At 43.8% G+C, this 13918-nt stretch overlaps 1 protein-coding gene across 1 annotated transcript; it reads right to left on the bottom strand.

Annotated features, from left to right (window-relative positions):
* Positions 1–5895: 5895 nt before the first annotated feature.
* CD24 (CD24 molecule) lies at positions 5896–9866 on the bottom strand. The gene is made up of 2 exons (XM_066610340.1): positions 9743–9866; positions 5896–7378 (listed from the first exon to the last, which is right to left on the bottom strand). The coding sequence occupies exons 1-2, from the start codon at positions 9809–9811 to the stop codon at positions 7214–7216; spliced, it is 234 nt and encodes a 77-aa protein (XP_066466437.1). The 5' UTR covers positions 9812–9866; the 3' UTR covers positions 5896–7213.
* Between the last annotated feature and the right edge of the window lie 4052 nt (positions 9867–13918).

Below are 13918 nucleotides of genomic sequence, written 5' to 3' on the forward strand. Positions count from 1 at the left end.
GCAAAGGGATTAAGCACCAAAGAGTACATACGGGATAAGACAGGGGACCCAGAAGGAAGCCATCCAAACCTTCTCCCACTGCTGTTGCCAAGCCCCCTACCCAAATAAAAATTGCCAAAGGGGACATAGAAAGAGCAACAAAAAACATGGGGGGAAAATCAGGAGAGGAACATGCCATGGATGCCCAAGAAAGAAAAGAAGCCGTGGGGAATCTTATGATTGATCATGTAATATTCTTCTCAAGTTCCTGAGAGGATGCAGACACATCTTGCAGGCTGCCCTGAATGCAGCAGAATGGTCAAGGAGGAGGAGAATTGAGAAAAGCACTTAGAGCTGGCAAAGAGAAGATTACCAGAGGCCTTGGCAGGTTCTGTAGAGCTGAATGGGCAAAAGAAAGACTGTCGGGCTCAAGGAGAGTCCTGGAGAGGCCAGATGTGAAGGCACTAGGCACAGATCACATGCTCAAGGAGTTTGGACATGAAGGGGAGAAGCAGATGGGATAATTAACTAGAGGATGAGGTAGCCCTTTTTTTAAAGACAGAAAATATTTGAGAGATGGAAGGAGCAAGAAGACAGACAGAAAATAAAGGTGTGGCATAAGTATCAAAGATGTGGCAAAGACAGAGGAACTTAGGTGGGTAAAGTGAGCAAACTATGAGGCTTGAATGATGATATGCCCATTAATATGCCCATAACACAGGCCTACAAAATTGAGGGTCAGAAATGTTTTTCCCAAACTTTATGGTGGTTTGATATGAATTTGGGGTGCTGATTCAAAAAATGGCATCCATTTTGCCCTATCACGTCTAGTTTTGGAGATACAGTATAGCCTCATTAGTGAATAGTTCAAGCAGCTTTCTCACAAATTTTGTTTCCAAGTAAACATGAATCTGAATGAGGAAATGGGGCAGGGGGACAACTGGGACTGTGTTTGTTTTTCAGCTTCCAGAGCTATAAGTCTTCACTGTTGCCCAGAGGGGGAGGAGAATCACGTGAAGGAGCACAGGTGGTGGATGTGGCTGTGTTTTGTTCCCATTCATCATGCTCTCTGGGACAAGGAGGTGATGAGAAGGTGAGGGAGGCTTCAGACTTCCAAATGCTGGCATGTTGCCCAAGGCTCCCCAAAACATGGAGCCTTGCAGCAGCCATTCTTGATGAAAAAAATAGAATGACAAGTTGTGTGTGCTGTAAACACCAGCTCCAAATGTGGTCTGAGTTTATTCTGGGTCTGATCCATGAGGTCTGTGGGAAACTGCTGCATGAGGGCTTCTCAGCCACACTAGCCTGACTTATGCCTTATGGTTCTGAATGTTCATGGTTAATCGTGTTTCAAATGTGGCTCTGGGCCATTTTATTGAGCCACATTATCCTTAAACGTTCATAATCCTTAAACGTGGCCTCAGAACTTGTCCTGCAGAAGCTTGAATCTGTAAACTTTCATTTGCATTCCTTGACATTTGACCAAATCGGTGCCTCCTGTGCAAAGGAGCACATTAATGGCTTCTGAACCAAATACAGAATAGAGAGGAGAAACACCTTGCTGCTGGAGAATGGTAAATGACTCTAGACGTCAGCACCCCTCTCCAGTTACAGGCCATACTGAACACAGCAGAATAACTTGCTCCAGACGATTCACTGGGAGGGTAACAAAACCCGAGGCAAGGCAGAAAGCCAATCTACGGTTATCCTCAGAAGTATTACATCCCAGGTGAATAGATGCAAGGAATTACTAGTTAGGGACCCAGGTTTTTCTGGCATTGTGGTAACTTTCCATTGTTCTGATGGAACAAAGTTGAACTTGAAATATTTACACTGGCTCACAGATTATATAGAACCAGGTCTGGATCACCCATAGAGGTTAACTAGGGCAATCAACTGGTTAAATACTAACCAGTTTATTTCAGGATAAGCTTTTGCAGGCTACAGTCTACTTTGTCAGATGCATGTTGAATTTGATCTTCACAGGGCAGAAAAGACAAAAAATAAAATTGGGTCAGCTCTATTTAGAGCTCTTCTTGTGGTTTTTGTGTCAGCTCGTTTTACATTTTGGGTCCAGCTGAAAGACATCCCTTTTTATTTTAAGGACAATAACTATTTTGAAGTCTTAACATCACTGCTTTGTCCACTTTTAATTTTTTAATCAATTCATATCTAAAGCAAAAACTTGCCAAAAAAGAGAGTAATATTTAGAAGGCTAGGAAGATATATTCATTTATATGGAGCATGACTGTTACAGCAAAGTTATTAGTAAGCTATGAAGGACATAAATGGTCATATCTAGAAGAAGGAAATGATTAGCAAATTGGCTGAATTGCATAGAATCAATCACGTATCCTATACAGCCTTGGGTCATTCATTAAGAGCCTGTTGATGAAGATGAAACCAAATTATGCATTAATGAGCAGGAAGCTGAGAGTTTCACTTGGCTAATCAGAAGCTGAAAACTGAATTCGAGATCCAGTTACTTTTCAAGGCTTCAGCATAGTAAAACAACCAGTAAAGATTAACACACAAAACTGCTAAATAGGTGCTCTTGGCAAACAAAAGTGGGAGGCTTAAATAATTACCTTCTCTATAATATCAAGTCATAGATGACTGATACAACAGTGATTAAATGTTCACTTATTATAAAACATACTGCACAAGAAAGCCAAGATTGAATTTCAAAGTTACTTTTTATTGAGCACCAAAGAAAGAGGAACATTGTCAACATTCCTCTAGTTTCACAATAAATCACTGAATGATATCTCTTGCAGTAACCTTTCCAGCCATATATGGAAATTTGAGCATTTTGAGGTCTGAAAGGAAGGAAAGAACAGACAGTGACAAAAAATGCCTAGAAGGTATGGCCATTTAAATACACCCAGAAGCTCTTGGGCACAAATGTTCCATTGTAAGGTTTGCTGGGAACTTTCTGTAACATGAACTGAGGAATGAGGTGACTCTGATAAATGCATGACAAATATAGATCCAAAGATCAATGGGTCAATGAACAAGATTCAAGCCAAGTCTCATAGCAAGGTGCTGAGGAGGGGAGGAACTTCAGAACTGGAAAGTCTGTTCAAATTTCAATTTTAACAAAATCTTCATTAGGAACATTCTCTCTGTACAATCAGATGTTTGAAATTGGGGCTGGTGGCAGGGAAAGTTCACTGCAGTTTCTCAAAATATTGATTCTGCTTCAGAAAGAATATAGTTAATTGGCTGAGCTAATGCAATTAGCTAAATTCATGCTGCATGCAATGCTTATTTTTATATTTTATTCATTGCTTGAGTATATTGTGGTCAAGAGAGACATAAAAATATAAAAGGAAAACCTTTAAAACCCTCCACTCCCCCACTGTAGTCCAATGAAAATCTTGCTATTTACAATTGAGTCATTTTCGCACATCCTAACAAAGGTATTACAAGAAAGTTTTTTGGACCAACCTGATTATTTCTAGAGAAGCAGTTCTCAACGGTGGGTCATGACCCAATTTCTGGTGGTTCGTGAAACTAACAGGGCAGATTAGGCTCTGTGCATGGAAGGTTGACCCATTTCTGCCCAGCCCACAAGTATACCTATTTGCGTATATGTTGCGTATATGCAATGTTGGGCAGAAATGGCTTAAACAAGCTGCTGGGGGGAGCACTGCTGCCCAATCATAAGAACATAAGAGCCTTGTTGGAATAGGCCAATGGCCCATCTTGTCCAGCTTCTTGTGGCTGGACAAGATACCAGCATCCTATTGTACCTTTGTACATCCTTTGTACCTGGCCTTCTGAGGTGCCATTATAGCCACATCCTTTTGCACTTACAGATCTGGCAGCAACATCCAAAAAGTTTGACACCAGTACTAGACTTTTTTTTTTTTTAAAGACTCCCTGCTCTATTTCTTGAAGTGAAAAGTTGTTTCTTTTTACTATAGAACTAATCATTTTTGTCAAATGGCAACATAATGGATATTTCTGATGCAGAATTAACCTGCACCACTGCCAAATGAGAAGGAAATTTGTTCACTTTTTCCTAATTTAAGATTAAGTTATCTTTATCTTAATCTCTCCACACAGAGGTGCAGAGTTCTGATCAGACTACAGTTCTTCCAAGGAAGGATCACCCCAAAATTTTGTATTTGAAAAAATCATTTGTGACCTTAAATCTCATGCTTTGTCAGACTATATCATAAGATCAAAGTGCTGCCATGCCATTTGATGGAGCTACAGTTTTAGTGAGACTACATTATCCAAACTCCAGTTAGGCAACTCTGCAAAAAGTCAAGAGCTATGTGTATAGTGGGTACTGCTACTAAGTCCAACACTGATTAACGGAAAGTATTGTAGTAGGCTCTGCCCTTCCTTTCAGGTTCAATAAGGACATCTTGTTCTCTCAGGCATACTTAGTTCTTTCTCAATGATTCCATTGTCCTATGATTAAATTACACTAGGAATTCCTCCCAGGTTAGATTTTCCTGAAGCAAGGGCCAGAGAACTCTTTAATATGGGTAGAAGCTGGCAAATGCACACCAATGTTCATACTACGAAGTGTCCTATTTTATGCTATTGATCATAAATTTGGTCTTCCCATAACCGTCCTGAACACTTCATTTTGACACCACTGTCTTACTGGAAGCTTAACTGGTATGCTATATGTCTAAAATATATTCTGCAAAATTGCTTCAGCTAAGAATGCAGTTTCTTACCGAAGAAGGTGCAAGATGGGAACATACAGGCAAAGCCTGGCCACCTTTAGGACGTGCTAAACTTTAGATGTGCAACTTTAGGTGGGACAGTGTAATGTAGTAGATACTTTGGTGTACATTTTAAAGCAATGAGCACTTACTCCCACGCCATTAGCCCTGACCCCATACTGTAGAACAGTTAAAAACTTACCTTTCTAGTTTTAGCAACTGCCTAGAAGGAAATGCAATGAAGTTCAACACATGTTGTCTTGCCTAACTCAAGGACAAACTAGAGGAAAAAACCACACTCGGATACAGTACAAATTTCCCCTATAAAGGGCTTCAGATAATCACTATTATGTGAACTTCCCTCTAAAGAAATATCTAGAGTCTAGGCACATTTTAAGGCCTCAGGGTAACTCGTATGATCACCCTTGAAGCAGAATATTTGGTAATAGCTTAAGTTTGCCTGTATGGCCACTGACCCTGCAGCAGAAAGTTGTGTGAATAGACTACTTGAAGTCACTTATGACAGCCTGGCTGTGTGAAATGATATTAAGGGCCCAATCCTATTGAACTTCCTAGCAGTAATGCAGCAGTGCCAGAGGGGAGTGCGGGGGAGCGAACAGTCACATAGACTTCAAGGTAAGGTAACATTTGTTCCCTTACCCCAGGTGGTCTCTGTGACTGTACCCCACCCTGCACATGCCCCATTGGCACCATGCATCAGTGCTAGAAAAATAGGATTGGACCATAGAGTCATCCCATACACACCCAAACAATATTCCTATACATTTGAACACTGCACAATAGGCAGAATCTTCAAAAAGCTTGCTGATTTTTGGTCAACAAGCAGTGCCTGGAAGAGATGACAGCCTTATGTTAACTGTTAAGAGTAGGCTTCTATTAGCATAGTTTTTGATTTTAAAGTAACTGACTTTAAACTGGTAAATGAGGGCCCAACACTATCCAACTTTCCAGCACCAGTGCAACCATAATGCAGCCCCAAGGTAAGGGAACAAATGTTCCAATACATGGGGAGGCCTCTGTGACTGTCTCCCCAACACAGGAAGCAGTGCATACCCCATTAGCAAAGCAGCACTGGAAAACTGGATAGGATTGATCCTTTGAGTCTTTAGGATAAGGAAGGGGTACAGCATCTCCTCTGTGTATGATCAATGAGGAAAAAGCTGCACTTTAACTGAGTAATAATAGAAGAGATGCTAAAATACACAAATTTTTATCAGTTTTTTTATTTACAGATTGGGCAATTAAAGTAAAAGCATAATTACATTATCACAAAAAACCAAACAGCATGTACAAAAGGGAAATGCACCCATACTCTGCTGTTGCATACTATGGAGTTTCGAAATACAGATACTTAATGCATGAATTAAGATCAGAGTAAGTGACAAATCAGAGGCTGCATTTCACTTTGATCAGTAACCATGTAAGACTGTATATGGACAAGATATATTCCCATGATAGTGTCAACAAATCTCTCCATATTTCTTTATAAAAGTCTAAGCATTTCCATAGCTGAACTTTCATCTTAGAGCCTGCTTTACTCCACATTATCTAGAACATTTAGTACAGAAACAATATTTCCTTTTAAGATCTTACCAATTCCAACTTAAACCTTTAGCAATTTTGTCAGACAAAACTGTTTCCAACCATCTTCCAACACACTGAAGAATCAAAATGGAACAATCACCAGCATGATATTATATCAATTAAACCAGATTTTTCCAAAAATATTTTGTAATTCAAGAAGGATGCCATGAGAAGAACACAAAAAGGTGCTGTTCCAAGTTCTGGTGGTGAAGGTTGTTCCCCATTCTGTTTCATACAAGCTATTTGTAATAGATCAAGATTCATTTCAATAACTTCATTGGCTGGCACATATGGGTTCACTAAACTTTAATAAGCTGAAATACCATAGTAAATAGGGAACATAATTAGGCAATATGGTTTAAGCTACACAGGTTTAGTTAGAATAGCCACACATTAACAGAGGCTTAAAATATAAATCTGACTTTAGCTTCCTGGCAATTCCAAAGCATGATACTGGATGGAACCATTTCTGGTGAATACATCCTTCTATATGGAATCAAGCAGAAATAACTTCAGCTGCTTGCATTTTCTAGTGGTTGTATAAGCTTAGAGGTTTCACTTCATTTTCATTCAAATTGATCAGGAGTCCTTGTTTTGCATAGCTTCACGAACTATACCATCTAGTATTTCACAGTGGAGTCATTATCCATTGCTAGTCAGCTTGAACTTCTTGACTTATATTTCCAATTCCAGTTGTTGAATACCAGCGCCCACCCATTACCTTCTGGCTCTTGAGGGTCAAATTATTTTCAGGATCATCAGATACTCTTGGACAATTCACTGGTCAGAATTGTACCAATAACTGAGCTGTAGCATAAACTGTACTGGCTTGACGCAGGTATTTTGCGATTCTTTTTCATGCTGGGATATGAAGGTCTAGCCATCTCAGATGGTTCAGGGAATTGGGAAGGGAATGGTGGTAGTTTCTCAGCCAGGGTCTCTTAACAAATATATAGAAGAGAGATTGAGAGAATGAAGAGGCCAGTAGTAGATTGAAGGGAGTTTCCATGTCCGTGAGTGGTATTGGTGTGTGTGCTAAGTGGCACAGAAGTTGAACTTGAATTGCTGGTCACAGGAGATGCAGCTGTAGTATTGCTACCACCTGTCTAAATATGGATAGAAGTAAAGATTGTGAGACCACCATAAAGCATTTAATTTACCACCATAAAGTATTCAACTTTCCATTTCCATCCAGGGCATATGACAGTTACCAGCCTACTTCCAACTAGTAGCCATAAATTTCCTGCCCTCTTCACATGTGTACAGTGCAAAGCCTCAAGAGATCTTTGTATCTCTAAGACACACCCATAAGTGCTCACAAAACAGGACTCACTCCAGAGAGAACAGTCAGGCAGTTTATCCAAATGAGCACAGAGGCCCACCAGGGACCCAGCTATTACTACCTTGCGTTAAGAATGACAAACTGCTTTATCTGCTGCATGCCCAACCTAATCAATGTAAGTCACATCAACTCCACTTTTCTTAAGAGTGGAAAGCCAAACTGAAATTCTCCCCCACTGAGATTCTCCTCCACAATTTTTCCCATTACACACTGGAGTGCCTTGAAGCACATTCTAGTTTTTGCACTATGATAGATTATTTTTTGGGTGGTACCCAAATCAAGTGTTAAAAACCAATTTACAAATAGGTTCTCAGGACCTAAACTAGCTTGAGGAATATTCAGCTACCATACAAGTTCATGGCAAACTTCTAGGCAGCCACTTCAAGGTTATGACAAAGACATTAAATATTTCATCTTGCAGTAAGTCACTTTGCCACTTGATAAAGTTGTTCCATTGCCGACTTATCTTAATTTGTTTCTTGATATAAGGAAATAGATAACATTGTTGAAATGCCTGGTACAGTATTAACAGACTATTCAAAATAAATTTGTGGAGAATAGCTTCAAGATAGAACAACAAGATTGGTCAATAACTGGAAAAGAACATGTTAACACCTGACTTTTCACACAGCTTGTCAGCCCAAGGACAAGCACTTTGCAGAGTGAAGGGTATGGGAAAGAGCTTTTGCTTCCCAGGGACATAGATCTCTCCTCTCTTATCAGTTGAGAGACAGGTTTTCAAACTCTGTACAAAAAGCCTGTTTTGCCAGAGGCACAAGTGGGGTTGAGCCCAAATCTCAAGCAGCAATTCCTCTTTCATGTCAGCACCACAGTGGAGATCTATTTGTCAAACCTTTTACTACTGAATTTTTCTTGGCTAGTGGCTCTAAAGAACCCGATTGCCTTGATTACACAGCAGGAACACAAAGAAACAGCACCAAGTTAACATGCCCCCCCCCCAGACACCTTTTATTTCCCACTGGGTGTCAGCCAATTTTCAGAGACCCTTTACTACTCTACCTTGAAGAGGGTCATGTTCAAGAAACCAAGTCCGCAGAACCCCTTATTTACTCTACACTGCACTTACATTCACACAACCTCACTGAAGACTACCTTGAAAGGTACCCCAGAGAAGTTCAGTGTAATGTAACCAAAGTAATGGAACCTACAGAGGTTACATTAAGGGCAAGAATAGGGCTAGTGTGTTTTTTGGATTTGAGAAACAGCAGCTGGATCTGCCTCCTATGGGGGGGGGAGGAGAACTGTCTGCCCTCCATATGCCCCAATTCAGTTGACACCACACCCCCATTACTGTTTGCCATTAAAACCCCTCCACAAGTATGTAGTCTAGACAGTCCTAGCTAAGAATACAGACCAGGTTTTTGAGCTGCAGCCGAGGGCAAGGAGATCACAACACATCCCCACACCATCAGTGAACAGCTCTCTGCACAACCTGGCAGCCCAACCCTAGCCACATTTCCTAGGAGTAAGCCCCATTGACTCTAATGGGACTTACTTCTGAGTAGTCATGGTTAGGCTTGGGCTCTGTGGCTACAGTCCTATCCACTTTCCTGGGAGTAAGCCTCATTGACTCTAATGGGGCTTACTTCCAAGTAAGTATGGATAGGATTGCAGTCTTACAGCCCTATCCATACTTTCCTGGGAGTAAGCCCCATGGACTTCAGTGGGGCTTACTTCTGAGTAGTGATGGCTAGGCTTGGGCTCTGTGGCTACAGTCCTATCCACTTTCCTGGGAGTAAGCCCCGTTTACTCTAGCGGGACTTACTTCTGCCATGCCTGGGATTGGGCTCTGGACGCGCACACACGCCAGGGAAGCGGCCAAGCGGCGCAACTCATTCAGCGCAGACCCTTTCCAAGCGCCAGGCAGGGGGCCCCTCCGAGGGAGGGGTTGGCGGGGCAGGGAGGGGAGAGGCGGCAAGGGGCCCCTCGCCAGAGCCAGGTGCTCTCAAGGGCGGGGCGGGGCGGGGAGACGCGCCCCTCCTCGGAGCCCCCTGCAGAAGCCCGCGCTCTAGGAGGCAGCCCGGGGTTTGGGGGCCTCGCCTCGCCGCGCGCAGCCCCCGAGGCTTCCCCGGGAGTGCGTCACACCCACTGCGGAGGCTCCGCTCACCTGGGTGGGCAAGAGAAGCGCCAGGAGCAGGAGCCCCAAGCCGAGCCGTGCAGCCAGCGCCGTCCCCATGCCTGCGTGCGCCAAGTCCCCGCGGAGCTGCTCCTCAGAAGCGACGGGAAGGTGGCCGCGCGCAGGGCTTTTATGGGCGCGCTGAGCCCCGGGGCGGGGAAGGGGCGGGCTGACGACCCTCCGGCCTCCGCCCCAGCCAGCCCGTCATTCCCCACGGCAGCCGCCCGCCCTCGCTCCACCTGGCCGCTCAAGTGCCTGAGGGCGCAATCCTAACGCGCTTTCCATCGGGGACATCAGGGCAGGGCAGTGCCGCTCCGAGGTAAGGGAACAAACATTGCCTTACCTTGAGGAGGCCTCCCGGACTGCCTCCCAAGCGCAGGATGCACGGCTAGGCCAGTGCTGGAAAGCGGGTTAGGATGGCGCCCCAAGGTTCCGATCCCAGGCACACATACCAGGGAGCCCGCGCCTTTGGAATCAATGGGACATCATTCCAGTCCAAGGAAGCACACCCACCATTGCCCTGTCGAGTCTATAGAAAGGGGCCTGAGAGAGAAGGAAAGCCCAGGTCTAGCCTTTTTCAGCGCTTCTTGGAATAAAGTGAGAGGTGCTGGGGCTCTGCTTTGGTTTCTGACCAGGCAGCTTCCCAGATGCAGAGCTTGGGGTAGGGGTTACACTGAAAGAAAACACTCTGTACATGATCAGAGATCTAGTGTGTTTTTATAGGGACATTACATTTTTCCAAGACGGAGCACCAACATGATGCAGGTCATGGAACAGAACACAGACAGACAGTCCTCCATTCAGGACACGCTTGAGGGTTGCGGTGGGCTTTGAAGTGCTGAACCAGAAATGTTACACTTGGGCATGAGACACCTACTGGGGCCTTTCACTGATCCTGTATGTCCTTTCAGAGAATAAATCCAGCAACTTAAAAATCACCCACTGCAGCAAGAAAATAACTGAGAATCAGAACTGGGTGCAGAATGACCCAGAATGAGGTCATGAGGTGACCTGGCAGAATGAGGTGGCTCTGGTGGTTATGGAGGCCAGAAGATATGACTCAGCTGGACAAACCGCTTCAGCAGCTACACTGCCCATTCACTTCCAGTCCCAATTCAAGATGCTAGTTCTAACCTTTAAGGCTCCCCATGATCTGGGTCCAGGCTATCTGAAAGACTGCCTCCTTCCATACATTCCAGCCCGCCCTCTGGGTCATCCAAGGGGGCTCTTCTACAAGTGCAGCCTCTGTCCCAAGTGAGTGGGGTGGCAGCTTGGGGACAGAGATGCCTTCTCTGTAGTGGCATCACAACTATGGAATTCCCTCCCAAGGGAACTGAGAACTACTCCCTCCCTCGTGGCTTTTTGGCGAGGGCTCAAACCATACCTGTTTGGTTGCTGAGTGAATGTTTGCCCTCTGAAACTCTGAAATATGGCTGTGACTTGACTGCTTCAGGATGCAGTCCTAACCCCTTATGTCAGCGCTTTCCAGCACTGACGTAAGGGCAATGCAGCTCAAAGGTAAGGGAAAAAGCATTCCATTGCTTTAAGGAGGCCTCCGTGAGTGACACCCAACTGCAGGATGCAGCACATGTCCCCTTGGCACCGCTATGCCAGTGCTGGAAAGCACTGACATAAGGGGTTAGGATTGCGCCCTCCCTGGACTAATTTGTTCCCCATTGGCCCAATTATATTTGTTAGATTTTTGCTTTGTTTTGGTTTACGTTTCACTGTGTAATATTAAAATTAATGTTTTAATGCTTTATTTGTTGTTTTTTTCCCCCTGTTATGATACTTTGTACTTTATTAGAATGTTTTGTAAGCTGTCTTGGGCATTTACTTCAGCGTGGCAAAAGCAGGATATGAATTTCTTAAATAAGTAAATAAAAATAACTGAGCAGGGTTTAGCTCTCAAGGCCTGGTAAGGAAGAGAAACAAAGGAAGCACAGAAGAATAGGGTGTCATTGATCATCTGCAGAGTGCCACTCCCCACTATTGAAGAAGCACAACAAGATGCTTTGCAAAGGGGTTTAAGGGCAAATTAGAGAGCCTTCTTTCCAAACAGGCTAAAATTCTGACATTTCTCATCTGAGAAATTAAGCACGGATTGTGGAAATACGCCTTTGTAGGTGATGATCTGATTCTGTAATTACTGGATTCTGTATATGAAACTATTTCCTTATTGACATTGGTGTTCATGGTTCGGAAGTCTCACTTCTGCTGGTAACTGTTGGGGAACAGTGCTTAATGATGAGCAGGTGCATGAAAGCAGGACTTGGATTGATGGAGGGAGTTAGGGAGCCTTTACTGAAAACCATAAACCAAAGCCCCAACTCAGCCCCTGCTCTCAATTATAGCAGAAACAATGCCTTCTCTGTACATTTCTGAAAACAGTAGCAAAGGAGACCATCACAAGCAGTAACATAAGAACATAAGAACAGCCCCACTGGATCAGGCCATAGGCCCATCTAGTCCAGCTTCCTGTATCTCACAGCGGCCCACCAAATGCCCCAGGGAGCACACCAGATAACAAGAGACCTCATTCTGGCGCCCTCCCTTGCATCTGGCATTCTGACATAGCCCATTTCTAAAATCAGGAGGTTGCACATGCACATCATGGCTTGTAACCTGTAATGGATTTTTCCTCCAGAAACTTGTCCAATTCCCTTTTAAAGGCGTCCAGGCCAAATGCCATCACCACATCCTGTGGCAAGGAGTTCTACAGACCAACCACACGCTGAGTAATGAAATATTTTCTTTTGTCTGTCCTAACCCGCCCAACACTCAATTTTAGTGGATGTCCCCTGGTTCTGGTATTATGCGAGAGTGTAAAGAGCATCTCCCTATCCACTCTGTCCATCCCCTGCATAATTTTGTATGTCTCAATCATGTCCCCCCTCAGGCGTCTCTTTTCTAGGTTGAAGAGGCCCAAACGCCGTAGCCTTTCCTCATAAGGAAGGTGCCCCAGCCCCGTAATCATCTTAGTCGCTCTCTTTTGCACCTTTTCCATTTCCACTATGTCTTTTTTGAGATGTGGCGACCAGAACTGGACCCAATACTCCAGGTGTGGCCTTACCATCGATTTGTACAAAGGCATTATAATATTAGCCGTTTTGTTCTCAATACCTTTTCTAATGATCCCAAGCATAGAATTGGCATATCTCAGCTCTCTCTGCCCCCCCCCATCCCATAATTCAAGCATTGCCTAAGAGGCTTAAGAGTGATATATTCACTGCTATGATGATTGGGTCTAAAATGGCCATGTATAGGAGGAGACCTCTGTTGTACTGGAAAGAGTGATAAATCAGGGTCATCAGCAGTTGGTTACCACAGCAGAGTGCATTGCAAACTCATTTCTCTGAGAGGATTAGAGTCAGCTCTTTATCACATATGAATGGGAAACTGTATTTTTAGTCTTTGTTAACTGGAAAATTATACAGAATCCTGGAATAGACAGCATCTCCAAGGGTAAGGATTACTGCCTTCTTTGCAGCCTTTTACAATAGCATGATGGCAAGAATGCCAAAATATCTGGCATTAAGGCTGCTAAAAGACTCAGGAACTCTGCCAGAAACAGGGTGAAAAAGTGATCAAGGACTCCCATTCACAATCATTTCATGCTAATTAGTTATCCTGCAATGCACTTCAACCATTCTTTGAGCTTAGGTTTAGGGATGCCATCTTTTTCACCCTGAGTGGCAGGCAGAAATTCAATAGGTGAAGTGCTTTCTGTCACTGCATGTGAATACTGGGAAATGTCAAAATCTACTGAAAGTCTGACTAACATGCAGCTGGCAAAAGAACAGGAGCCTTACTAGAAAAAGGTAATAACCCTAACACTTTTAAAGGGTATTAAAGGATAGCATTTCCCCAGTCCAGCTAGGGTCTCAGTGGCAGAGCATGTGCTTTGCAGTCCAAAAGTACCATCTGTCACAGACTCCAAGGCATGTTTAGCTGGAAGCAAGTCCCACTAAATTCTAAATGACCAAGGGCCTAATCCTTAACAGTGCTGATGCAGCCAGGCCAGTGGCATGCACTGCATGGGGGGGGGCAGTAATAGCGGTCTCCTGAAGGTCTCCTTAGCTTGGAGCTGCAATTCAGCTGCATCAGTGCTAGAAAGTTGGATAGGATTGGGCCCAACTCTCTTTTTGTCTACTCAAAAGAACATTC

Source organism: Tiliqua scincoides, chromosome 1 (assembly GCF_035046505.1).
Source record: "Tiliqua scincoides isolate rTilSci1 chromosome 1, rTilSci1.hap2, whole genome shotgun sequence".
NCBI lineage: Eukaryota > Metazoa > Chordata > Lepidosauria > Squamata > Scincidae > Tiliqua > Tiliqua scincoides.

Coding starts and splice junctions, on each gene's coding strand:
- CD24 (XM_066610340.1), bottom strand. CDS start 9,811: ATGGGGACGGCGCTGGCTGCACGGCTCGGCTTGGGGCTCCTGCTCCTG. Junction 7,379..9,742: donor CGCTTCTCTTGCCCACCCAG/GTGAGCGGAGCC, acceptor ATCCATATTTAG/ACAGGTGGTAGCAATACTAC.